At 52.1% G+C, this 26664-nt stretch overlaps 1 protein-coding gene across 2 annotated transcripts; it reads left to right on the top strand.

Moving 5' to 3' along the window:
- Positions 1 to 31: 31 nt before the first annotated feature.
- On the top strand, positions 32 to 26644 carry kntc1 (kinetochore associated 1). Of its 2 annotated transcripts, none has more exons than XM_035379244.1 (62): positions 32 to 255; positions 400 to 553; positions 857 to 977; positions 1114 to 1229; positions 1690 to 1768; positions 2218 to 2295; positions 2427 to 2461; positions 2609 to 2716; positions 2879 to 2972; positions 3414 to 3466; positions 3695 to 3807; positions 3918 to 3972; positions 4310 to 4408; positions 4662 to 4705; positions 4885 to 4947; positions 5081 to 5156; positions 5379 to 5504; positions 5623 to 5789; positions 6118 to 6229; positions 6632 to 6775; positions 6971 to 7027; positions 7129 to 7200; positions 7586 to 7702; positions 8041 to 8184; positions 8415 to 8510; positions 8730 to 8833; positions 9054 to 9156; positions 9531 to 9665; positions 10525 to 10644; positions 10868 to 10940; positions 11066 to 11133; positions 11295 to 11593; positions 11806 to 11978; positions 12190 to 12287; positions 12562 to 12706; positions 13319 to 13375; positions 13576 to 13739; positions 14506 to 14610; positions 15215 to 15343; positions 15562 to 15678; positions 15983 to 16092; positions 16424 to 16655; positions 16968 to 17057; positions 17487 to 17655; positions 17897 to 17955; positions 18328 to 18544; positions 18925 to 18998; positions 19119 to 19329; positions 20027 to 20139; positions 20433 to 20488; positions 21122 to 21200; positions 21706 to 21830; positions 22086 to 22221; positions 22669 to 22764; positions 22871 to 22927; positions 23163 to 23217; positions 23592 to 23655; positions 24025 to 24154; positions 24258 to 24347; positions 25438 to 25592; positions 26085 to 26184; positions 26440 to 26644. In XM_035379244.1, exons 2-62 carry the CDS (start codon positions 422 to 424, stop codon positions 26473 to 26475), a joined length of 6645 nt encoding a protein of 2214 aa, XP_035235135.1. In that variant the 5' UTR covers positions 32 to 255; positions 400 to 421; the 3' UTR covers positions 26476 to 26644. The 2 variants fall into 2 exon arrangements, with proteins under 2 accessions (XP_035235135.1, XP_035235134.1); XM_035379243.1 differs by having other exon boundaries at positions 396 to 553.
- Positions 26645 to 26664: the final 20 nt, after the last annotated feature.

Below are 26664 nucleotides of genomic sequence, written 5' to 3'. Positions count from 1 at the left end.
CTATATGTTGCTAGGGCGCGTTTCTATGGAAATGGCCTTTTACCGGAAGTACTTCATTCAGATTCTGCCGCCAAATTTCAATGTTGATGCAGAAATGAGTGGCTTCTGGCTGCTCAGCTGTGTATTAACCGAAGTTAACAAATCTGCTGCCTACATATGAACACAGTCACACAGAGGGAGGATAGCAACTAAATATATTTTATTACTGAGCCACCACGCTAACTTAGCTTGAAAAACGGAAACTCCGAGTGTCCGGTAAGTTTCACTGCCTTGTTGTCCTGTCAGAGCGGGTGTAAGGTTGACTAACCGTAGCTAACTAGCGAAAACTGTCAGACTTGCAAGCTCCACAGATTACACCCTTTAATATAATTTTGTCTTTATTATTGTATGGGTAGATAGGCTGTCACGACCGAGAGTCATCATGTGGAACGACGTGGAACTCCTAACCAGTGACGATACCAACACAGTGCGACTGTGCATCGACTCGCGACAGGAGTGTGGCAGCGCCCTGTATCAAGTTGATACTCTTGTTAAACTTTCCTCCTCTGCACAGGTAACACATTTTAACCAAATATGTCTCTGAATTATTATTAGTATAATTTAAGCATGTACAAGATTGCTAAATATAATACCAAGCCCACGTAAAGTATCAAATTAATTGTGTAAACTATGAGTGATTTGTGGTTGTTCACAAAGATGGCTGGCTGGCTAAGTCATTTTTTTCATATCTGTTTAAAAAATAATAAGTTTCTGTGCTTGCAGTTGCTTCCTGCGAAATAACTAAAGTAAGCCTGGAAACTGAGAGTAAATAAAAGTCGTTTTTTGAATAATGCCGACTGACATTCCGTCTGTGCAGGTGCTGTACAGTCCAACGCTCTATGCTTCCAGCGCTTCTAACTGCAGCGTTCTTGTTGCCGACACGACCGTGGTCCTCTTCGACCAGAACTTCCAGTCCGTTCTGCTGCACCTTCATTTCAGTAAGACTTGGTCGTGCCCCGGCAGCCAAAGCTAATATATATATATATATATATATATATATATATATATATATATATATAACTCCCGTCCGACGTGGCGTCCGGTGAATGACCAGCTATGTGTTCTGAACTTCAGGTACCGTGGTGGACTCGGTGGGGGTGTGTCAGAACGGTCAGTTTTTACTGGTCGGGGAGAGAAACGGAAACCTGCACCTGATCTATGTACCACAGAAGAAGACTGTGCTTACCAGAGTAAGACGTGCTTTCTCCGTCTGTCATTCACTTGCAGAGCTTTCCAGTGTTACATTTTTACTTGCAGTCTTTACGAAAAGCTGTTTTTAAGCCTTATCGTAATGTAATGGAGGAAGAGACCATTTGCCCAGACCGAATGCAGTATTTATATTGTGATCAGTAGCTGAATGATGAGCCCAGATATGCTGAGAGGTTATGCTCTGTTATTGTCATTCTGTATTCATATTTCCCCTTTCCTGTAAAATCTCTGTATCTCTTTAAAAAAAAGTACCATGCAAAAAAGCACTTGATTGAATTGTGTTCTAATAATGGCGTTTTGGTGGGTGAATGAGAGGCATCAGTTGTAAAGCTCTTTGGATAAAAGCGCGATATAAATGCAGTCCATTTACCATTTACCATTTGGTGGCTACGCTCTGTGGGGTTTCTTGTGCTCTGATGGACCTCTGTGCTTTATGTCCAGGCTGTCCTGCAGAAAGCCCAGGGTGATAATGAGAAGACCTTCAGGAGCCTCATCATGCAGGAGGACAGGGTGGATCCAGGTGAGCTCCACCTGTACAGGGCGAAAAATTCAGGAGTGTTTTGTGTGTACACTTGGCCTGTTTTTCAGCTGTTGTCTTGTGCATCAGGGGTCCCTACAATTCTTCCTCCCTGATGATCCCTGAAATGGCCAGTCTCTATCAGCGTTCGATACATATGCATATATATCCTGCTCTTTAATACAAACCATGAAAATAACTCTTAAATTACATTTTGACTTGCTTTCTGATGTACATTACATACATTGCTTACCCGCTTGCTAATGACTCACCAGCAGTGCTAGATTCACAGGGAAGTTAGGGCAGCAATGATGACTGTGGATTTGCTTTGTAGCTCGCTAACTATATATGTTCGTTTGGCTGGGTACATGCAGTAACACACGACTATCATCTAGCTACTGTGTTCGTATGTGTCATTTTCACGCTTGTTTCTGTATCCCGTTTGCTTGCAGGCTCGTACCACTTGTTCCTCATTGTCTCTGACGGGTTCATTCATATTTCCAACCTTCAGCTGGGGAAGATTGAGAGAGGTCTGTTTTAATTCACACTGGGGCTCTGAAACCTACCAATTGCGAATGTTAATGACAGCTATCGCATTATACAAATACACTGAAAACCACGTGTTCTTTTTTTTTTTGATCCTTTTCTCATATATTGTCAGCCATTGAGAAAATGGACATTGGAGCCTTAAAAGAGGTATGTAGAGCCTTGCACATTTTGGATTTTCATTGCACAGAAGAATGATCATACTCGGTGTTTGGGCTGTTTAAGATGAGCATTCATGCTGCAGTGAGCGCTTGAGTTCTTGTTCTGGACGCTCTTCTCCTCTCTCCCTCTCTGCAGCTGCAGTCGCTCATAAAGATGGGCTTCTCTTCCACCGCGGCGGTCCACACCCAGTGCTACTCGGCTGTGACTGCTGGCCTGGCCAATGAGATCCTCCTCATTATTGGGGTGAGGCGAACAGAGTACCCCCAAAATGGGCTGTGTACCCCCGGCCCGTCTGTCTGCCTATGGGTTTCCTCTTCCTCATCCCAGGACTGAGTTCAGTTCTTCTGCTTTGCCTGTCTGTGGTCCTGATTTGTGGTGCCTGTGTGTTTCGCCTCTTGCTAACAGGGCAGTGGGGAAAACGCACTGACCCAGTGGAGAATGAGTTCCGCGGAGAAAGCCATGACTCTCAGCCATCTCCTGGACAACAGATTAATTCCAGGTGACCTTGAAGACCGTTCATTCTGCAAAAGTGGTTAGGCATGTATCATCGCTGTCTAGCGACCCCTGCTGGTCAGTTGGGTGCTAAAGCTGCTTATCAGGGGTCCTCCTCTGACTCCACTGCGGTGTGTAAAGAAGCAGCTGGCGACAGCGTGTGTTTCAGAGTAGAACCCTGGATTTCCGCACTCTCCGAAATCAGTAGTGGGGTTTGTGCATGAACACGGCTGCGGTTGCAGATAGTTGGCCATTCCAGATTAGGGTGGGGATTGGACATGATCAGCTGAGGGGTGGGTGTGATCTCCATTAGTGAGACCTTTGGCTGCTTCTGCCCCTGTAAATATGGCAGAGCTGAGGTAGTATCATGGTACAGTATAGCACGCTACAGCTCGTGTGAGTTCAGGTGTGTGTCTGTGTGACCCCCATATTTCTGTCTCTCTGCCAGGAGTGAGAAAGGTCCAAGTGATGGAAAACCTGATGTATGTTCTGGATGAAGAGGTGAGGCCCATAATTTGATTGACACTGATATAGTTTCCACCTCTGTGGTCTCAACCATGGTGGTGATGGGGGGGGGGGGGGTGTTTTACAACTCTGTTGCTTAGAGTCACAAGCAGTGATTGTTTTCAACTGAACATTCTAATGCTGATAACAGTCCAATCACATATTTGTGATCTTGCCCCTTAATGGGTTAAAGTGTGCTGATTATTTGTGCGTTCCTTCTTGAAGAATGTTTTGAGCATCTGGGAGGTGAACTTCCTGGTGATGGTGTCGTGCTGGTCCCATCTCTCCATCTATGACTTCCTGCTGAGTGCCGAAGGGGAGACTGCGTCTGTTAGCATGCAAGTGCTTCACCTTCCGTCAGCTGCAGTGTTTATGTGTATAAGTGCCTACATTTCCCAGAGACCCGCTGTGTTGACTCAGGCATTTCATAATGTCTCTCAATTTGTAGGCAAGAAGGCGCCAGTGTGAAACTCGTCGCTTTGACGATGCTGAACAACAGCCAGGTAGGCTGCCCTTACCTTGGAGTTATCTGGCTGAGAGAAACACAGCTTGCTTGTTTATACATGCTGATGCTAACCATTTATATACCTGGATACATCTTACTGAAGCAGTTCAGATTCAGGACTTCTGCTCAAGGGTGCAATGACAGTAACCCACCCGGGATTTGAACCTGCAACCTCTGAGTTTCAAGCCAATCCTGTTACGGCTATGCCTCACTGCCACCCAGTTTAATTTATTGTTCTGTCTGTGTTTTCCCCTGCTTTGTACTTTGTTTGCTGTGCTGTGCTTTATATGCTGTGCCATGCTGTGCTGTGCTTTATGTGTTGTGCTGTGCTGTAGATGCGGAGTCTCCTGGTGTACTCTGTGCCCTCCATGACTGTGCTGTACTCCCTGGACGTCTCCGCCACCTCCTGTCTGGTGCAGACGGGCATCAGCATGGTAGCGTAGAAATCGCCTATGCCCCTGTAATCTCCTAAAGTTCCCCCTGCCCCCTGGGGGGAGTTAACCATGCATGTTAGGCTGATGGCTCTGTGAAATATCTCATTGGGAAACTCAAATTATACATTTGAAATCTGGTAAATTTTGTTATTTAATTTTTAGAGGTTGTTGCTTGGATGTGGACTCTGGCTAGAGTGTGCTAGCTCTACTGCCCAATCCAAACTCATCAGATTGATTTTCTTCTGAATTTCAGGACACCATTTACTTGCTGGAAGGAATTTCTGAAAGTCCAGAGAGGTACGTAAGGGGGGGAGGCTTTGTTCATATTTGGGCAGCATTGTTGGCTTTGCTGAAGTAAGCGAGGGGGGGAAATGTCTTATCATAGCCTGCCAAAATGAATGTGTTATGAATTAGACAAGGTGATAAAGCTCAAAGAACCATGCATACCATGTGACTTTTCTCCCTACCCCCTCCAGTTCTGATGGTCCGGTGTCTGCCATCGTCTTGAGATGTTTCACCGAAGCTTTGCCAGAAAACAGGTAAAGTGCCATGATGCCCCCCCCACCCCCCACCCCCACCCTGGCGCTAAAATGGCCCCCCAGCAGTGAAATGAGCCGTGTTTTCCCTCTGTGCGATGCAAACACTGACTGATCACTGGGATGTCTCCTGTAGGCTCAGTCGTCTTCTCCACAAACATAAATTTGAGGAAGCGGAAAAGTTCGCCATACAGTTCGGACTGGACGTTGAGGTAAGCGATCTCATTGGCTGATACCCCTGATAGTCTCTCATCCCCCCCCGAAGGAAATGCCTTCCACTGAACTGCCACTTGGGCTGAGTCCCTTCAGATGAGCAGGACTTTAGACTGTCCTAGACTGTGCTTTCCTTGAGAGTACCCCCTCAAAGAATGCAGTGGGGTTTTGGTTTGCGGGATCCCCCTGTGTGTGACTCGTCTTCCTGGATCCCCTGGCAGCTGGTGTACAAGGTGAAGCTGGACTTTGTGCTGGAGAAGCTGGCAGCCGCTTCCGCTGGGGGGTGCGGGCAAGAGGTGTGGTCCGAGCTGGTGGAGGAGGCCAAGACCAACCTGGTGAAGATCATGGTGAGTCGTCTCCCCAAACCAGAAGGAAGGTAAAAGCACACAGAAATCGGGAGCAATCAGGGTTTGTAACTGAACATGCGGTGTATATAATAAAGGGTGTGGGTCTCCTCCTGCACAGGACGAGCAGTTTGTGGTGGAGTACTGCATGCAGGCGCCATGGCCGACCTTCAGCATCGCGGAGGAGATGCTGAACCACGCCGTCTCCCGCTACCCCTCCTCCCAGATCCAGGAGGCGCTGTCCAAACTCGCCACCTTCTGCGGCCTCAACGGGCCCGACAAGTTCAAGTAGGTCACGTGACCTTCGCTTAACGGGCCCTCTTGTCCAGACCAGCTTAGCCGACCAACGTAAGCGCATTCACCTGATTTTAACGAGTCATACCGCCAGACCTCGCAAACAGCATTCCCAAACCACCGAGCACTTATGCAATGTCAATGAGACGCTAACACAATATGAGCATATCGCTAAAGCATGACTGCAAGTTAACTCTGCTGAGCAACAACCAAAATGCAAGTTAGCATTCAGATAGGTTAGCCCTTATATAGCGCTTTCCATGGGCTCAAAGCACGTCGTTGCTAACCCACGGCTAACGTGCGTGGTTTCTGTGCTGTGCAGCGGGTCCTCCTGGATCAAGTTCCTGAACAGCACCGACTACATGGGCGACATCCTCTGGCACCTGCGGGAGGGGGACCTGAGAGGGGCTCAGCACCTGTGGCTCCGGCACGAGGTATCCCAGCAGCCACCTCTTCGTGGTGGAACATGTCCCTTCCTGGTGGCTCTGGACTGTATCCACCTAGCTGCTCTGTACTTTCTGTTTCTGTGCTGCTAGTAATTCAGAAAAATTACCAATCTTCACTCGCACACCTTATACCAATAGCCTGTTGTTCCGCAAGCTCAAAATGATGGTATTCTAACCCCTTTCCCCTGATACGTTATGAATGAAAACTGTACCTTGTGCACCACCTTTCATTTCAATGGTTGTGCAGAATGTAAACGCTAGTTCAATCTTTATAAGTTTTTTTTTTTTCAGAGTTTGAGAGTTTTACAGTTTTGAGAGGTCATTACCGGTGGAAGGCATTTCAAAATAAACTGACAGTTAACTCCTGACATTCCTGCTTTAATGCTGCAGTGGGAGTTTGTGGAGCGGTTCGATGAGAAAGCTCTCGACTCCCTGCTCTCCTCAGTCCCGGAGAACATCCCATCTAAGGACCTGTGCCTGTGGTTCAGAAGCGTCGTCGTTCCCTTCGTCAGGAGAACGCTGCCCAAGGGACAGGTGGGCCTCCTGCTCATTCAGCAGGGCTGCAATGTACACTATACGCATACTTGGTTTTTAATTGGTTGTTTGGTAAGCCCGTTTTTTAAACTCTCACAGGGATAACATGGCCGATTACTGAGCTGAACACTGATTACAAAATTGTATTTATTTATTTATTCTTTTATTTTTATTTTATTTTTTTTGTTGTTGCAGAAAACCTTGGCGAGGTGGTTGGAGCAGAGAGCGAGGAATCTGCAGTTGACTGAAAAGGTGAGCGCTGGTCTTGGTTCTTAAGGTGCCGGTGTAGATCCTGTAGATCTGTGTTCCTTCCTGATGCCCCCTGCGTTCTGCGTTCTGTTCCCTGTTTCCAGAGCGACTGGCCCCAGAACGGCCTGGACATGGCAGAGCTGGGGTTGCCCTCTTTCTGGCTCTGGATGCCTCTGGTAATCCCGCATTTCCCATTTCCACACCTCTCTCTCTCTCTCTCCCTCTCTCTTTCTCTCTAATAGCCGGGAACGTCTAGATTTACCACATCTTAATTCAGCTGGGTTTCCCACTGTAAGGTTTACTTATAGAAAATCAGCATTTTATGTCATTTTAAATGCTCATCATTTAAACCAGCTTCTGTTTTGTTGAAGTTGGTATGTTTGGTATCAAAGGAAGTATGAGTCCCCCCCCCCCCCCCCCCCCCCGCAGAATGCTACCATACTATGTGGCCAATGGGGAAGTCAGCGGGTGAGCTGCCCTGTGTGAGCCGTGTTGTGGGAATGGGACCCTCAGGGCGTCGTCCTCGTGCTGTAATTGGCTCTTTTTTCCCACACGGATCAGGAGGACTGCGGGGCTGCGGAGGCGGAGCAGCTCAGAGCTCTGGTGGCCAGCCTGCGGCAGCTGCTGGATCTGTACAGGAAGTACAACTGCAGGCTGTCCCTGTCGGACTTCGAGAAGGTGAGAGTTCATCCCCGGGGCCCTGGTCTCTCAGCTCATCGCGGTGGAATTTGTTACCTGACTTTCTTCTTCTTATTATTTTTCTTCTCCTCCTTCTCCTTTTCCACCACCACCCACTTTGGACTTTAACTTTATTGTAATTCAGTTAATTAGTAAAAAAATTTTGTGTGACATATTTCAGCCCTTGAGCCCCAAATTAGGCATTGCTGGACCCCCGCCACCCCAGTACCCCCTACAGATGCCCTCGACAGACGGTTGTGTGAACCCAGCGGTTGTGTCTGGGGCGTGTTCGCCGGCTCTGCCGAGCTGTGACCGGTTGCCTGTGTGCTTTTCGGCAGGGGAACACCCGGAGCATCGCCCTGCTGATGCTGGATAAGGTGCTGGCCCCTGAGCTGATCCCCTCTGTGATCGAGAGCAGCGTCAGGCCCTATTCCCTGGCCCACCAGCTCTCTCTGGACGACCTGCTGCTGCAGTACATCAAGGTGTGAGAATAACACACCTGCATCGCCTTCATTCCACACCATAACTCACCTGCATCACCTGTACTCCACACGCACACTCAGTTCCTGTTTCATTTGTTAGAGCTCCAGTCAGATAAATGTATGTGTTCCTCTGTAGATCCATCTGTGTATTGTTCATGTGAGTCATTCCATGGGTACTGTTTGTACTGATAGGATGTGTGTGTGCGTGTGCACGTGCGTGTGTGTTTTAGGACCTGCTGGACCGCTGCAGCTCCCAGACGACCTCTCTGTTCACAGAGTGGGAGGCCAAAGCCATCGCAGTGCTGGGCTGCATGACTGACCCTGACGTGAGTTTACCACACTGCCGCCCTCTGTGACATCACAACAGTACTGCCCTCTGTGACATCACAACGCTAGTGCCCTCTGTGACATCACAACAGTACTGCCCTCTGTGACATCACAACAGTACTGCCCTCTGTGACATCACAACACTACTGCCCTCTGTGACATCACAGCCGCCTGTGACCCCTGATCCCTCTTTCACACTCTGTGTCCATGTTGTGTAGCTGGTGGTGGACGCTGTGCTGGAGATCATGTATAAAGCAGTGGTGCCCTGGAGCCACGTGGTGGAAGAGCTGGTCCAGCAGCACCTGGAGAAGGAGCACCCAAAGTATGATCCCCACCTTCTGCCTGCACCTGTCTCCTCCCTCCATCCTCCTCATCCCTGCCTTCTGCCCTCACCTGTCTCCTCCCTCCATCCTCCTCATCCCCACATCCCACGCTCCATCCTTCCCACCCTTCATCCTCCTCATCCCTATCTTCCACTCTCTGTGTTCAATAAGCCACCTGTACCTAAACCCCTCCCCCTCCAATCCCCCTCCCCCCCACAGGCAGGAGCTGCTGAAGGAGAGCTACCGGCTCATGGAGATGAAAAAGCTTCTGAGGGGCTACGGGATCCGCAACTACAACCTGTCCAACAACTGCCAGATCATGGTGGGCGCCATTTTGGTTCTGCCTGCTGTATATTACACTGTTCAGAGAGAGGAACGGTGGTGAAGCTGTATGCCTTACATTAGAGTGGATGGTATTACTCAATATGAACACGAAAGGATGTTTTTAACTTTATTATGAAGTTTAGACTATATGTGGACGGTAAAATTCTATTTTCTGTTCCGTTCTTGGGTGACACACAGCAAGTTTTTGCATGGGACTTCAGGAGCCTTGTAGTAGTGATATTACGGTTGGGGTAAGGTTAGGGTTGGGGTTGGGGAGGGGGCTGCTCTCCGGCCCCTGTCCCATTTCCTGCAGGTTTGATTTGGGGTGAAATGAAGGCAATGGTGTCCCCCTCTCTCCCCCTCCCCCTGCAGACCCTGGTGAGGTACATCCTGAAGCAGAACCTGCCCTCTTCCCTGGAGGACGCCCTGAAGCTGGCCCAGGCCTACAGGCTGCCGTCGTTCCACATCTACTTCCTGTATTTCATCCAGCTGGTGGGCCAGGCCAAGGTCGGTGCCCATAGGGGCAGATGTGTGCTGACTGGGGGAGAATGTGAGCAGGTGTGTGTGCTGATTGGTGAAGAGTGAGCAGTGTGTGCTGATTGGTGGAGAGTTAGCTGGTGTGTGCTGATTGGTGGAGAGTGAGCAGTGTGTGCTGATTGGTGCAGAGTGAGCAGATGTGTGCTGATTGGTGCAGTGTGGGCTGTGTCGTTGCAGAGGGAGGCGTGTGTGTGCTGATTGGTGCAGAGTGGGCTGTGTCGCTGCAGAGGGAGGCGTGTGTGTGCTGATTAGTGCAGTGTGGGCTGTGTGTGCTGATTGGTGCAGAGTGAGCAGGTGTGTGCTGATTGGTGGAGAGTGAGCAGTGTGTGCTGATTGGTGCAGTGTGGGCTGTGTCGCTGCAGAGGGAGGCGTGTGTGTGCTGATTAGTGCAGTGTGGGCTGTGTGTGCTGATTGGTGCAGAGTGAGCAGGTGTGTGCTGATTGGTGGAGAGTGAGCAGTGTGTGCTGATTGGTGCAGTGTGGGCTGTGTCGCTGCAGAGGGAGGCGTGTGTGTGCTGATTGGTGCAGAGTGAGCTGGTGTGTGCTGATTGGTGCAGAGTGAGCAGTGTGTGCTGATTGGTGCAGTGTGGGCTGTGTGTGTGCTGATTGGTGGAGAGTGAGCAGTGTGTGCTGATTGGTGCAGAGGGAGGCGTGTGTGTGCTGATTGGTGCAGAGTGAGCTGGTGTGTGCTGATTGGTGCAGTGTGGGCTGTGTCGTTGCAGGGGGAGGCGTGTGTGTGCTGATTGGTGCAGAGTGAGCTGGTGTGTGCTGATTGGTGCAGAGTGAGCTGGTGTGTGCTGATTGGTGCAGTGTGGGCTGTGTCGTTGCAGGGGGAGGCGTGTGTGGTTCTCCTGAAGCAGCTCTCCCCTGAGGAGGCGGAGCGTGTGATCGAGAAGCTGGCCACCTGGGCGCGGCTGGAGCTCCAGGACAAAGCGCACGTCTCCGAGGAGGTGAGGGGCGACCCGCCCTCGGGAGCAGTGCATTATGGGAGATTGTGCTTCCGCTGAACTTTACAGGAAGTTGCAGAAGGGTTTATTTTTGTTAACTGGAGCTCGAATGATTCTTGTATTGGTTCACGTTGCTGCGTGTTAAAGACTGGTTTTAATTGTGAAGTTAAGCTAATACTGCATCACTGACATACTCACTCTGCTCGTGTTCGGTGGTGTCTGACAGCATAAGCAGCACCAGATGGTGGTGGCTCAGGTGATGGTGGAGGTTATGAAATTCCTGCAGAGGATCCAGAAGGGTGAGTGCTGTCGTCATCACGCCTGCGGTCCTGACCAGACTCCAGCTGGCAGAGCTTGCCGTTTTAATCGTCTGATAGAGTCTCGGTGTTTATTATATTATATTAATTAGACGTTTTTTGGACAGATGATGCTTTTAAAAGCCTGGAGTGTGAAAACAACCTGAAGATGTTCGAGGCGATCGCTCACCTGCAGGTACGCCCGAGGGTCCAGACCTCCAGTGCGTGTGGTTTACTCTCTGACTTCCTGTTTCCCTTCATGTACCCGTCATCTTGGGCCTTGTTTATAGTCATCTGCGCGCCCCAAAATGGAGGCTGGCGGATTCGCGTGCACTTCCTGTTCTCCTCCGCCCGCAGGAGGATTTCGACATCTTCCTGACCCCCGAGGACTACGCCGACGCCACCCTGCGGGCCCAGTTCCAGGAGCAGCACATCACGGCGTACGAGAACACGCGGGGCGGGGCCTCGGGCCGGCCCAACGGCGCCGCCCCGGTGGTGGCCAACGACGCCGACGGCAAGATGAAGACCATCTCCACGGAGGCGGGGCTCCACCGGCTGGCCCGCCAGCTCCAGCGCTCCGAGCAGGAGCTGTGGGCAGACCTGGCACTCCGGGCGCTGGCCGTGGGCAAGGTGGAGAAGGCCCTGAAGATCTGCAGGTGAGGGGGCGGGGGGGTGGGCAGCAGTGCATGATGGGTAGTCATCCAGGTCCATGGGCTGGGCAAGCTACCCCACTGAACCCTAACCACCCCCCCCCCCCCCCCCACAGCGAGCTGTACCAGCCCTGCTGAACCCTAACCCCTTCCTCCCCTCCCACAGCGAGCTGTACCAGCCCTGCTGAACCCTAACCCCTTCCTCCCCCCCCCCACAGCGAGCTGTACCAGCACCACTGCAACGCCAGCACTGGCCGGGTCTTCTTCTGCGCCGCCCAGAAGCTGTGCCAGATGCTGGAGGAGAACGTTCCCATGATCCTTCCGGAAGGACTCAACCTGCCCGCCGTCATCCACCAGCTGGCCTGCCAGGCCGTCACTGTGTGCCACAGAGGTAGCGTGCCGCGTGGGCCAGGCCACGCCTTCCAACGGCGTCTGCATACTGACCGCCGTCAGAGTTTCACTGCTAAGCTGCCGCTGTTGATGGTGATGGTGATGGTGATGATGATGATGCTGATGCTGTTTATGGTGATGATGATGATGTTGATGATGGTGATGAAAAGGATGATGATGACGATGCCGATGAGCACGTGTTTGTGTCTCAGACCTGCTGCTGGACTGTGTGGAGCTGTGCATGAGCACCCGTGCAGCCGTGGACGTGTACAGACAGTGCCAGATCGACGACTACGGCTTCACTACCAAGGTTCCCATTTCTGCATCCCTAGCTTCCATGCGGTTTGCGCTGGGTGACGGTGTGCTGGGTTGGTGTTGGGTGACGGTGTGTTGGGGTGGTGTTGGGTTGGCGCTGGTTGACTGTGTGTTGGGTTTACGCTGGGTAACGGTGTTTTGGGTTGGTGTTGGGTGACAGTGTGTTGGATTTATGCTGGGCAACGGTGTGTTGGGTTTATGCTGGGTGAAAGTGTGTTGGGCTGGTGCTGGGTTGGCGCTGGGTGACTGTTTGACTGTCCTGCCCTCAGGACTCCTCCCTGGAGGCAGAGCGGGACCCGTACACGGAGTGGAGCTTCCAGGACGTCTTTAACGAGGACGGGATCGTCCTGGATCCCCTGTCCGTCCTGCCCATCCAGTATGAGATCACCACAGCCCTGCTGCCCTCGTCCTCTGGTAGGGCACCCAATCCGGCGAATTTATCCAGCGCACAGGGTATGATAAACACACAGGTAGCACTGTGTATGATAAACACACATGTAGCACAGTGTATGATAAACACACATGTAGCACTGTGTATGATAAACACACAGGTAGCACAGTGTATGATAAACACACAGGTAGCACAGTGTATGATAAACACACAGGTAGCACAGTGTATGATAAACACACAGGTAGCACAGTGTATGATAAACACACAGGTAGCACTGTGTATGATAAACACACAGGTAGCACTGTGTATGATAAACACACAGGTAGCACAGTGTATGATAAACACTCAGGTAGCACAAGGTATGGTAAACACGCTGGTTTAGGAATTTAGCCAGTGCTGATGTTCGTATGACATACAATGGATGTTCTCACATTAAATTGTTTTATACTATATGTCTTTGCTTGTAATGTAAACATCCAGACCCCGATGGCACAGACAGACACACAGTATGTTTAATGAAAAGCGCTGCCTGTACAGGGACCTGTAGCCACGGACTTTATTTCATTCGGGGGAGTATCTTTGTTTGGCCCGGGCGAGTTGTTAAAAAGAGAAATGAATTTTCATCCGTGTTCCAGATTCAAAGCTGTACCCTCTGGGTTGTTCCTGTCTGTCACACTGCCCTTACGTGGAAGGTCAGTTTCGCGACGCTATGATTATTTTGGCTGCTGTTATATTTTGGTAATGTATATTAATGCGTTCATGTTCATTATAACAAGATACAGTGTAATTTCCTGCTTTAAATCCACATCATCAAACAGGCTGTGACTCTGTGTGTGTATATGTGTGTGTGTGTGTGTGTGTGCAGGCTGTAACTGTGTGTGTGTCTGTACAGGCTGTGACTTCCTGAAGCCGTTGCTGGGCCCTGTGTCTGTGATGCTGCAGAGCCTGCAGGAGTGCAGCCAGCTCCAGCTCGCCCTCAGACTGCTGCTCTGCTCCTTCAGCAGCGTGCTGCAGCACGTCACCTCCAACAACATGGAGCTATCGCTCAGCGCACAGGTACTCACCTGTCACTCAATCACACCCGTCACTCAAACACACCTCTATCCAACAACATGGAGCTAGCGCTCAGCGCACAGGTACTCACCTGTCACTCAATCACACCTCCATCCAACAACATGGAGCTAGCGCTCAGCGCACAGGTACTCACCTGTCACTCAATCACACCTCCATCCAACAACATGGAGCTATCGCTCAGTGCACAGGTACTCACCTGTCACTCAAACACACCTCTATCCAACAACATGGAGCTAGCGCTCAGCGCACAGGTACTCACCTGTCACTCAATCACACCTCCATCCAACAACATGGAGCTAGCGCTCAGCGCACAGGTACTCACCTGTCACTCAATCACACCTCCATCCAACAACATGGAGCTATCGCTCAGTGCACAGGTACTCACCTGTCACTCAATCACACCTCTATCCAACAACATGGAGCTATCGCTCAGCGCACAGGTACTCACCTGTCACTCAATCACACCTCCATCCAACAACATGGAGCTAGCGCTCAGCGCACAGGTACTCACCTGTCACTCAATCACACCTGTCACTCAAACACACCTCTATCCAACAACATGGAGCTAGCGCTCAGCTCGCAGGTACTCACACCTGTCAATCACACCTGTCACTCAGTCACTCACACCTGTCACCCAATCATCCCTCGGTCCTACAACCTGGACCCTCAGCTGGCCGGTACTGACACCTGTCAGTCACACGCGTCTCTGGTCTCCCAGCTGATTGACACTCCACTCGGTTTCTTTCAGCTTCATGACAGCCATCGGCTGTTGCGGGACAGGGAATGCCTCAGCGACATCGGAAAGACCACCCTGGACGCCATCAAGAACGTCGCCATTGCCCTCCTGCACAAGGTGAGCTAGCCTAGCCGTAGCCTTCCTGCACAAGGTGAGCTAGCCTAGCCGTAGCCCTCCTGCACGAAGTGAGCTAGCCTAGCCGTAGCCCTCCTGCACAAGGTGAGCTAGACTAGCCGTAGCCCTCCTGCACAAGGTGAGCTAGCCTAGCCGTAGCCCTCCTGCACAAGGTGAGCTAGCCTAGCCGTAGCCCTCCTGCACAAGGTGAGCTAGACTAGCCGTAGCCCTCCTGCACAAGGTGAGCTTGCGCAGCCGTAGCCCTCCTGCACAAGTTGAGCTAGCCTAGCCCTCCTGCACGAAGTGAGCTAGCCTAGCCGTAGCCCTCCTGCACAAGTTGAGCTAGCCTATCCGTAGCGCTCCTGCACAAGTTGAGCTAGCGCAGCCGTAGCCCTCCTGCACGAAGTGAGCTAGCCTAGCCGTAGCCCTCCTGCACATGGGGAGCTAGCCTAGCCGTAGCCCTCCTGCACAAGGTGAGCTAGCCTAGCCATAGCCCTCCTGCACAAGTTGAGCTAGCCTATCCGTAGCGCTCCTGCACAAGGTGAGCTAGCCTAGCCATAGCCAACCGTATGTGTAATGTACGTGTGTTTGTGTGTCCCTGATGAAGGTGCTTAACTGGAGGGTGGTGGACTGTGATCTGGCCATTGGATACTGCACTCTTCTGCCGAAGAAAGACGTGCTTGAAATCCTCTGGAAGGTCATCAACAACACCTGGCAAAACTATGAGAAGGTCTTGGTAAGATCAAAAGAGTTTTATCATGTTTTTCTTTACCACATGTTAGTAAGTTTATACAGTTTAATTCTGACTCAATTTCATTGGTTAATCACTTCAGATTTTGAAATATTAAAGTGTGTTTTATGTAAGTTTTTGCTTTTGATTTCTGTGCTTGCGTGCATGCATGTATGTACGCGTGTGTGTGTGTGTGTGTGTGTGTACGCATTTGTGTGCTCCAGGCTGTGGCCATGGTCGGGGCTCATCTATGCAGTCTGTATAAGGAGGACCAGCAGCGGCAGAAGTTCCTGTCCTTGATGACGGACGCTGAGTGGGGCATCAAACTGGGGAAACTGGGGGTCAGTCCAGCGCCAGCTCTGTTCTGCATGCAACTTCATCACTTTAGCATTTCACCTGGGCCTTATTCATTTTAAAATTTCACCTGTGCCAACCATCAGGGTTATAATCAGGTTCCATTTTGATTGAAATTAATTGAAAAATGCCTGTAATGCGGATTTATTAACTAATGAATTGAATTTAATCAGCACTGAGTGAGTGTATCCGCTTGAGAGCTGGTTTGTACACTCACCTGTGTTTGACTCCAGAGTGTGTGGTGATTGTGAGAGCTGGTTTGTACACTCACACCTGTGTGTTTGGCTCCAGATCTCCATCCAGTCGGTGTTCCGGCAGTGCCGGGAGCTGAAGAGGAACCTGATCCCCACGCTGGTGAAGAACCGGAACATGAGTGCTGATCTGCTCCTCCAGTACTGCAGGTGACCCCCCCCAAATCCCCCCCTCCCCCGCTGTCTCTCTACAGCACGTACCAGCTCCTTACCTGTAGCTACTATCTCTCTACGGCACACACCAGCTCCTTACCTGTAGCTGCTGTCTCACTACAGCATGTACCAGCTTCTTACCTGTAGCTGCTGTCTCTCTACAGCACACACCAGCTCCTTACCTGTAGCTACTGTCTCTCTACAGCACACACCAGCTCCTTACCTGTAGCTGCTGTCTCACTACAGCATGTACCAGCTCCTTACCTGTACCTGCTGTCTCACTACAGCACGTACCAGCTCCTTACCTGTACCTGCTGTCTCTCTACAGCACGTACCAGCTGGATGGAGACGCCGCCCTTAACCTCTACATCACCACCCTGCTGCTGCAGCAGGAGACGGAGGAAGACCTGGGAGGGGACGAGGCAGGCATGGGTGATACCGGCGCTGGCCAGGGGGAGGCGCTAGGCCACGCTGACGCCCTGGAGCGCGCCCTGCAGATCATCCCCCGGCTGCACAGCACCAGCGAGCTGGTCATCGGCCTCAGCGCTGCGATACTAAAGGTGTGTGTGTGAGCATGTATGTGTGTGTGTGTGTGTGTGTGTGTGTGAGCGTGTCTGTGTGTGTGAGTGTATATGTGCACGTGCGTGTGTGTGGTTGCGTGTGTGTCTGTGCAGTTAAACTGTGGTTTAATGTAGTTAAATTTCAGTAAAACTGATGAAGTTTGCCAACCATTAAAAAAAAACAGTTTAGCAACATTCAGAACAGAATTAGTGCTGTAATGTGGGTGCACGTTTTGATTTGTGTTTGGTTGGTAGTCCTCGGGGATTCCTGCAGCTCTGGTCTGAGGGATTAAAGGCCTTGTCTGTTCACAGCTCAGCCCATATAACTACGAGAGGATTGAAGCTGTTCTCAAAATCATACAGACCGCCGACGAGAAGATAACCAGTCTCCCGCTGGAGCAGGTAATATACTTTAGTACTGTAATGTACTGTGGTACTGTAATGTAATACTGTAAAGTACTGTAGTACAGTAGTGTAATGTACAGTAATGTACTGTAGTACTGTAATGTACTGTGGTACTGTAATGTAATACTGTAAAGTACTGTAGCACAGTAGTGTAATGTACCGTAAAGTACTGTAGTACAGTAGTGTAATGTACTGTAAAGTACTGTAGTACTGTAATGTAATACTGTAAAGTACTGTAGTACAGTAGTATAATGTACTGTAAAGTACTGTAGTACTGTAATGTAATACTGTAAAGTACTGTAGTACAGTAGTGTAATGTACAGTAAAGTACTGTAGTACTGTAATGTAATACTGTAAAGTCCTGTAGTACTGTAATGTACAGTAAAGTACTGTAGTACAGTGGTGTAACACGGTTCCCTGCCACAGGCAGTAGGGCTGCTTCAGCACCTGAAGTCCTACAAGCGCATCTCGCCCCCTGCGGAGCTGGAGAGCTGCTACCTGCTGGAGAACTCCCTGGAGCCCACCCCCCTGGCCCACACGCGGCTGCCCTTCCACCTACTCCTGCAGACCAACCGCTACTTCTGGAAGATCATCTGTGAGTCTCGTGCTGGGGCCCCTTCCTGTCCCGGGGGGACCCACCCTGCCCTGGGGGGACCCACCTTGTTCCAGGGGGACCCACCCTGTCCTGGGGTTTTATACCAGAGCTGACCGCTTTGCTTACTGAGAGCATGTGCTTGTGTAGCTCCAGGGATGGGTGGGGCTGTGCACATGATTTTTACTCCTCTCTCTTCTCTCCCCCATCCATCCATCCATCCATCCTTTCATCCATCCATCAGCCCCAGAACTCAGTGAGGAGACCTTTCCTACTCTGCTGCTTATAAGCAAGCTGATGAAGGTAGGCTGTGCTGTACTGATGGGTGTGTCACACTGATTATTTATGCTCTCTACACACGGTGTCTTTCTCCGTCCCACTTTAAATTCTCTGTGCGTTTTCTCCCGGGGGGTCTGGCTGGGTGAGACGGGTTTGAGGCGCGTGTGTACTCCCGGGGGGTCTGGCTGGGTGAGACGGTTTTGAGGCGCGTGTGTACTCCCGGGGGGTGTGGCTGGGTGAGACGGTTTGGAGGGGCGTGTGTACTCCCGGGGGGTCTGGCTGGGTGAGACGGGTTTGAGGCGCGTGTGTACTCCCGGGGGGTGTGGCTGTTTGGAGGCGCGTGTGTACTCCCGGGGGGTCCCCCTTTTTAAGCTGCCCTGCCGCCGCCGGTTGCAGGTGAGCCTGGACAAGCTGTACATGTCTGCGGTCTGCCACGTGTTCGAGAGGAGCCTGAAGCCGCTGCTGCTGGAGCAGGCCAAGAGGCCACAGGGCCACACCCCCGGCAGGGAGACCGCCAGGACCGCCAAAACCATCATGGACTACGTCCTCTGCATCAGGAACCCCGAGTGGGCCGCCGCCACCGCCCACAAGATCGCACAGGAGCTTCCGGCAGGTGAGTCAGAGCACAGGTGAGTCAGCACAGGTGAGTTAGCGCAGGTGAGTCAGCACAGATGAGTCAGAGCGCAGGTGAGTTAGAGCACAGGTGAGTTAGAGCCACAGAGCAGGTGAGTCAGAGCACAGGTGAGTCAGCACAGGTGAGTTAGAGCCACAGCGCAGGTGAGTCAGAGCACAGGTGAGTCAGCACAGGTGAGTCAGAGCCACAGCACAGGTGAGTCAGAGCGCAGGTGAGTTAGAGCGCAGGTGAGTCAGAGCACAGGTGAGTTAGAGCCACAGCGCAGGTGAGCTGGAGCACAGGGTCTGGTGTAGACAGAGTGGAGATGCGACTCCTCTACAGTAGTTCCCACATTCCACACTCCCCTCTCCTCTCTGCAGGTGTGGAGAAGGCCCGGTCCCTCAAGTTCTGCTTGGCTCTGGGAGACAAATGGCTGAAGTTCCCCAACCTGGAGGTCAGACCACTTTAGATCTCGAGCATCTCTGTCTGAACTGGCTTCCGTGTGCTCTGTGCTCGTATCATCCGTGATGAATAATGACTAACGAGTCACTGTGGATGTGCTCGATGAGCTCAGGCAGAGTCCCGGTCCAAGGCGGAGATTTTCATGGAGAAGCTGAAGCTGCAGTACCAGCGTTCGGCCACGGAGAACACTCTGCGGTCCAGCGGCCTGGCCTCCCCGGAGCTGCAGAAGCTGACGGGCCTGCCCGCCCGGCTCATCGTGGCCCTGTTCGAGCACGGCAGCGTGGAGCAGCGGATGCTCGGCTCCATGGGCCAGACCCACCCCGGTGAGCAGGCCGCCCGGCCCCTCTGTTAGGAAAATCCCAGGCTTTCCCCGGTGAGCAGGCCGCCCGGCCCCTCTGTTAGGAAAATCCCAGGCTTTCCCCTGTGAGCAGGCCGCCCAGCCCCTCTGTTAGGAAAATCCCAGGCTTTCCCAGGTGAGCAGGCCGCCCAGCCCCTCTGTTAGGAAAATCCCAGGCTTTCCCCGGTGAGCAGGCCGCCCAGCCCCTCTGTTAGGAAAATCCCAGGCTTTCCCCGGTGAGCAGGCCGCCCGGCCCCTCTGTTAGGAAAATCCCAGGCTTTCCCCTGTGAGCAGGCCGCCCAGCCCCTCTGTTAGGAAAATCCCAGGCTTTCCCCGGTGAGCAGGCCGCCCAGCCCCTCAGTTAGGAAAATCCCAGGCCCACCCTGGTGAATAAACCTCACAGTCTTGCCACTGGGGAAAACGTTGGCCCTTCTCAAAAAGCGAGCCAGCCAGTCCTTCCACTGCCGAAAACCCAGGCCCCCCCAGCGCGCGTGCCTCAGTCCAGTACAGCCTCCTGTCCCGAGGACAGACTGGGGCTCACGCTGGGACCCACCCCGCCACCCCGCCACCTTCACATCAGCTTCCTGTCTGTAACTGCCGGTCAGGTCAGGTGTGGACAGGCCAGCGTTCACCGTCTCCAGCGCAGTTTCAGGTCATGTTCGTGTCCTTTGTCTACGGAACAGACATCCACGCGGTCGTCATGGAGATTGCGGCCATAAACAACGTGGACGTGTGCAAGGTGCGCGACATGCTGCTGGAGAAGTGGCTCTGCAAGACCGGGCAGTCTGCAGCCAAGGTGAGGCACAGCGCCCCCCGCAGGCCTTCTTCGGTACTAGAAAACCTTTTTTTTTTTTTAATTCTTTCTGGAAAGCTGTGGAGAAGGGCTCAGAGATCCTTCTGTCTGTGGGATGGGGGGGCTGTCTGTGGGGGGGGAGGGACATTTTTAAAATTCATTCTTTATCCAAAATCTTTAAGTGGCAGTTTTCCAGGTATACTTTTTGCTTATTAGATTCTTTCTCATTTGATGTAGGATATCACTGCATTGTCCTGCATTGTTGTCTGACTTATAATTGTTTTATTTTTCTGAAGGAAATGAACTTCCAGGACTCTGTCACTGACATCCGAGAGGATCCTGACCTCATGAGGTACTGGAGGGCACGCACACACACACACACACACGCACACGCACACACCCCACACACACACACACACACACACACACACACACACTCGCGCACACGCACACACACACACACACGCATGCACACACACACGCACACGCATGCACACACATGCGTGCACACACACACACCCCACACACACACACACACACACACGCACACACAAACATGCGTGCACACACCTGCAAAACTCCAGTCACTGTCACACATTCTGGGACCGTCCCACCCCGCAGGAGGTGACCCATCGCCGTGGTAACTGGCCTTTGGCTGGTCTCACGCTGGTGCTGCCGTTTTCTGTGCGCCACCTGTATTTGTTTGGCGTGTGGTTCTCAAGAGTGGCCTCTGGGTGGCGCCCCTAACCCTTTCACCAGCTTTGAACAGTGTGTGAAAACAGCGCCCTCTTTGCCCTGATCAGGGGGTTCACCCCACACCTCCAGAAATGGTGTTTGGCCCCCACATCTTGTGGGGCGGCAGCAGACAGACACGTTTGTGAGAGGATGTGCTGAGCTTGTGGGCGGGGTTTGGGTGGGGTTGTGTTTGGTTGGGGTACAGTGGGGGCAGGGGTCTGGGTGAGTAATTTTCAGGGTTCCCTCCCAGGGTGGTGTACCTGCTGCAGATGTACCCCCTGGATTTCAGCTCCAGGCTGCTGAACACCATCCTGACTGCCGAAAAGTGGGTGAGTTAGAACAGCGCCCCCAAACCCCTCAGCACCCCCAAACCCCACAGCACCCCCAAACCCCACTGCTCCAACAAACCCCACCGCTCCCCCAAACCCCACAGCGCCCCCAAACCCTTCAGCACCCCCAAACCTCACCGCTCCCCCAAACCCCTCAGCGCCCCCAAACCCCACAGCAACCCCAAACCCCACTGCTCCCCCAAACCCCTCAGTGCCCCCAAAACCCCAAACCCCCAAACCGGGGGCCTGGGTGCCCAGCGGGGCCCCTGTGTGTGCGGCTGTTCAGCTGCAGCCTCGTTCCTAGTCAGTAAAGCGTTCTTATAAACATGGGCTCTGTGAAAACAAGTTGTGTGTGTGCGTGTCTGTGTATGTCTGTGTCTGCGTGTCTGTGCGCGTGGCTGTGCGTGTGTCTGTGCGTGTCTGTGTCTGTCTGTGTGTGTGTGTGTGTGTGTGTCTGTCTGTCTGTCTGTCTGTGTGTGTGTGTGTGTGTGTGTGTGTCTCTCAGCCCCTCAGCAGGTCTGGGCCTCGCCTCACATTCTTCCACCGGAGCCGCGCCCTGTTGTGTTTGGTCCACATTGCCGACCCCCCCACACTGGAGACCCTCCTGCACATCGACCGCTCCAAAGTCCAGTAAGACCTCGTATCCCTCTACTGCTGTGTGTGTGTGTGTGTGTGTGTGTGTGTGTGTGTGTGTGTGTGTGCGTGCGTGCGTGCGTGCGTGTATGTGTGTGTATGTGTATGTTGTGTGTTAACAGTAGGTGCTGGGTTAGCCGCCAAGTCTGTCCCTGTGGCGTTTAATGGCTGCTCTGTCTCTGCTCTGTGTCTGCTCTGTGTCTGCTCTGTGTCTGTTCTGTCTCTGCTCTGTGTCTGCTCTGGCTGGTGCAGGTATCACCTGAAGTGCCACATCTACCTGTCCCAGCTGGAGGCTCTCAACATCCCCTACACCGTGGAGTCCTTCCTCAGCAGCCCCAAGGAGGGCATGATCAAGGGCCTGTGGAAGAACCACAGCCACGAGCCCCAGGTAGGGGGGCGGGGTTTAGAGAGCCTGTGCCCCAGGTAGGGGGCGGGGTTTAGAGAGCCTGTGCCCCAGGTAGGGGGGGTGGGGTTTAGAGAGCCTGTGCCCCAGGTAGGGGGGCGGGGTTTAGAGAGCCTTGTGCCCCAGGTAGGGGGGGCGGGGTTTAGAGAGCCTGTGCCCCAGGTAGGGGGGGCGGGGTTTAGAGAGCCTGTGCCCCAGGTAGGGGGGCGGGGTTTAGAGAGCCTGTGCCCCAGGTAGGGGGGGTGGGGTTTAGAGAGCCTGTGTCCCAGGTGACATTAGGTACGCCGTGGGTGAGTTTGGGTTCATGGCTGTGGTGGGTTTAAGACGTCTGTGATGCTGCTGCAGTGTCAGTGCTAATCTTAGCTGCATGCTGCACTATCAGGACTACAATACCCAGAATTCTGAGTTTCCCCGGTCCCTGTGCCTGTGCAGGCGGTGCGTCTGGTGGCCGATCTCAGCCTGGAGTACCAGGTGTTTGACCCTCAGCTGTGGAACGGAGTGCTGCAGAAACTGCTGGGCTTCAGCATGGTGAGCCGGCCCGTGATTGGTCCTCAGCGCCCGGTTCCGCTCACACAAGTTCACTAGCGGGCTGTGGAAGAGAACTGTTTCTGATGTCACTGTTTCTCCCTCGCAGATCAGCTACCTGCAGAAGGTGTTGGAGGTCCTTGCGGCCGTACCGTCGGTCTGGCAGGTAAAATGGCCGCATGGCACCTGCACCCTTCTCTGCTTTTTCCATTTTAATCGCCGGCGGCTTGTTTCGCTTTTGATGGCGGTTTGTAACGCTGTGTTTCCCACCTTGGGGTGCTGTGGGTTTCCTGCTCTTGAACGCTGCTCTGTTTTTGCGAGTCTGCCGTGAATATCGTGCGTGTAAACCCCCCCCCCCCCCCCCCCCCAAAAATGAAGCAGCTGACCTGTCTGCCCTGCAGGTGTCCAATTTCCCCCGCACCTGGAGGAGTGTGATCCTGGCCCCCTTCATGTCAGGTGACGCCTGCGGCGATCACCACAGATCGCTCACTCTGAACTCTGTACTACTTACTAACCACAGGCTATTTTAGAAGAAGCATCTCTTTTTTCCTCCAGTATTCAGAGCATAATTCTTATTTCATATGATTGTATGTTTTGATTAGTAACAAGAAATTATTTTTTAATTCTCTATGATTCTGTAGGAGTGCTTTCAGATTTAACCAACATGGAAAAAATATTTAAAATATGTATTGTACCCAGGGTCTGTCCTGGGCATTGGTGCCCAGTTTTGTGTGTTTCATAAAAGGCTGGATTATTTCTGATCGTATTACTCCTTATTTTTCCCTGGTCTGCTGGTTATGCTCCATCTCCTCTCCTTTGGTCTTTTACAGTGTCTCTTCCGCTGAGTTCGGAACAGATCACCACCCTGTACAAGACCTTCCTCCTGCTTCTGAAGTACGTCCTTGTTCCTAATCAAATTCAGCATCCCAAACTCCAGCCCTGGAGGGCCACAGTGCCTGCTGGATTTTGGTTTCTTTTAAAATGAAGTCACTGCTTGGGTCCACTCATAAAGGTTATAAAGCAGTTTGGGCTTTGTCCCATGGCACATTGCTGATTTTCATGCAGGTTATAATGCATTATAATGTGGGGTTGGAAGGTTGTTGTCACCTGATTGACACATTGACATTGATGACTCCGCCCCCCCTCACCATGTGACTCCGCCCCACTCACCATGTGACTCCACCCCCCTCACCATGTGACTCCGCAATCCCTCACCATGTGACTCCGCACTCCCTCACCATGTGACTCCGCCCCCCCCCCCAGGTGTCCCTTCCTGCTGAACCTGGACCTGATCGGAATCGCCAAGCGCTTCGCCCAAGCCGGGCTCCCCGCCTTCTCCCTGGGGTCCCTCCTGCTCATCCCCTGCTCGCAGAAGAAGCAGCAGCAGATACAGGTGAGGTCACCTGGCTCCCGCAGCCCCGCCCCCTGTCTGAGTCAGGCGGGCTGTTCTGCGGCGCTCTGGAGCTGAAGTGCCTCTTTGTGTCGTCCCCCCGCAGTGCTTCCTGTCTTCCTGTAACCCCCTGACGGTCCTGGAGCAGGTGGAGGAGCACATGAACACTGGAGAACTGGCGGGAGTTCCTTCACAGGTGCAACATCTTCATCATCTTCATCATCCCGCTTATAATGCTGCTGCTTTATTTCTGAGTCTAACTGTAGGGCCTGGAGTCAATCCGGATTTGTCCTTGTCTTTCACAGACAACTGCATGCAAAAACAAGTTTATGAACAACGCTGAACACTGAATTTACCATCGTGGTTTTTACAGAAAACTGTCAAAAAGACACTTGGCAGGAAAGAGTAAAATCAGCCCTTATCCCCCAAAAACTGGGTAAAAAAACACTGTTGGGTGAGAAGAAACTCCCCAATGGGAAGAAATCTCGGGAGGAACCCGGCTATAGAGGGGGAGCCCATCCTCCACTGGCCAGCCTGGTGTACAGTAGCAGTAGAATGTAATGTGGCAGAAATGTAATAAGGGGTCAATCACAGCAAACAAACTGGGTTGAGCAGGTGACGGATGAGGTAATAAACTAACCGAAGTAGTTGAAGTCCAAATTGTGCAGTTCAGTATGGTGCAGTTCAGAGGGGCAGGGTGACACATCTGGAGCTCCAGGGTGCGTCAGGGGTATGAGCAGGAAGCAGGGGAGAAACCATGGAGGGACAGGACTGGAGCAAGCGGTCTGTGAACTCAGGGTGAGGGAGGGGCAGGAGCCCCAGGCGCTATAAAGACTGTAAACACACTGAGTAAACGTAGCCTCTGTGCCCGGGAGCAGCCCGGGAGTAAACACTTGGATAGAAGCTCCATCCTGATGCTGAACGATCCACAACCACCAGTGAATACGCGTGATGGCTGAGACAGCCACTACTGAGAGTCCTCCAACTGGAGCACCAACCTGATTTCAGTTTGTGTTCTAACCCAGCAGGGCTGACTCTGCACTGAACTGCCTTCCTCCCGCGAAGCCACAGCTCAGCACTGTGCCCCAGGCTGGGCTGCTGGCTGGAGGGGCAGTACTGCTAGCGTATCCCAGCCCACTCAGTAGTCCAGACAACCGTATCACAAGCTCCACGATCTAACTTAACCGTTTGTCAGGATGTAGAGCTGTGTAGGAACTGCTAACTATAGGACTGACTAAAGAGGTACGTTTTGAGCCTATACACTCAGACCCGTCCCGTTCCTCCAGATCAAGGAGACGGTGCTGACCTTCGTGTGCCAGAGCGGGCAGTACGAGCCGCTGGTGAAGACCAGGCTCTTCCCCCTCCTCAAGCAGCACGTCACGTCGAGCGGCCGCCACAGCGAAGTGAAAGACCTGGTGGACCACCTGCTCAGCAGGAACTGGTGAGCAGTAGTGTGAGCAGGGACTGGTGAGCAGTAACGTGAGCAGGAACTGGTGAGCAGTAACGTGAGCAGGGACTGGTGAGCAGTAACGTGAGCAGGAACTGGTGAGCAGTAAGGTGAGCATTCTCATTCAGAGGTTTCATTTCACCTGTCCTGCAGCTTGTGGTGAAATAAAATTATTGATTTATCTTTTGGTGTGCTTTTGTTCTTTAGAGTCACATCTTAAAGGTCCAGAAATCTGTGAACATTTTTACGCTTTTTAGTACTTTTTCACAATCACAGACCCTTTTTTTCTTTTCCCACTTATGAAGAGATGCGCCAGAAACGAGTTTTATTCCAGGAGCCCGCAGGCATTGCAGTATTACAGCAACCCCTGTATTCATTCTTGTATGAATTACAGGTTTGAGTTGAGGCAGCCCAGCGGTTCAGCTCAGTAATAAACTGATCCGTGTGTACACTGTGGTCACTGTGGCCTCTCCTCTTCACCCTCAGTGAGGAAGAAGCGACGACTCTGGCCAGAGAGTATCTGAGACTGAGGGAACCGACGGGAGGGAAGGCTGCTTCCCACAGCAGTGCAGCTGAAGTTCTGAAGGTGAAGGCGGAGAGAAGCAGGCTTCTCCTCCACACTGACCGTAACCTCCATTTCCTTTCTGACCGCTAGAAAGGTTCTGAAGGTTCTGAAAGGCCCATCTGACCTTTCTTTGAGCGAGACAAAGTATCCAGCTACTTTAGCGCTCATGGCGCCACAGCTATAACGTGAATGTTTTTGAGTTTAAATATTATACACATTTTTTTTTTTAAGTGCTCAAAATGGAGTGTTGTTTAATCATTTTCTTCTTCCTCACAGGAGTTTCTGAGAACAGAAAATGGATTTTCGGGATAGATGGCACGTGTTTATGTTGCATCTCTCTCTCTCTCTCTCTCTCTCTCTCTCTCTCTGTGTTCTGGTCTTTACTGTTTATACTGGCAGTACCTGTTTCACCTGTTTGTACCTGTAATATTCAAAACTGTTTTCTATAAATAAAACTTTAAATTTGAGAAACCAATTGAAACAGGACATGTTCCGTACATT

This window comes from Anguilla anguilla, chromosome 10 (assembly GCF_013347855.1).
Source record: "Anguilla anguilla isolate fAngAng1 chromosome 10, fAngAng1.pri, whole genome shotgun sequence".
Classification (NCBI taxonomy): domain Eukaryota; kingdom Metazoa; phylum Chordata; class Actinopteri; order Anguilliformes; family Anguillidae; genus Anguilla; species Anguilla anguilla.
This window is presented reverse-complemented; position numbering and strand designations above follow the sequence as displayed.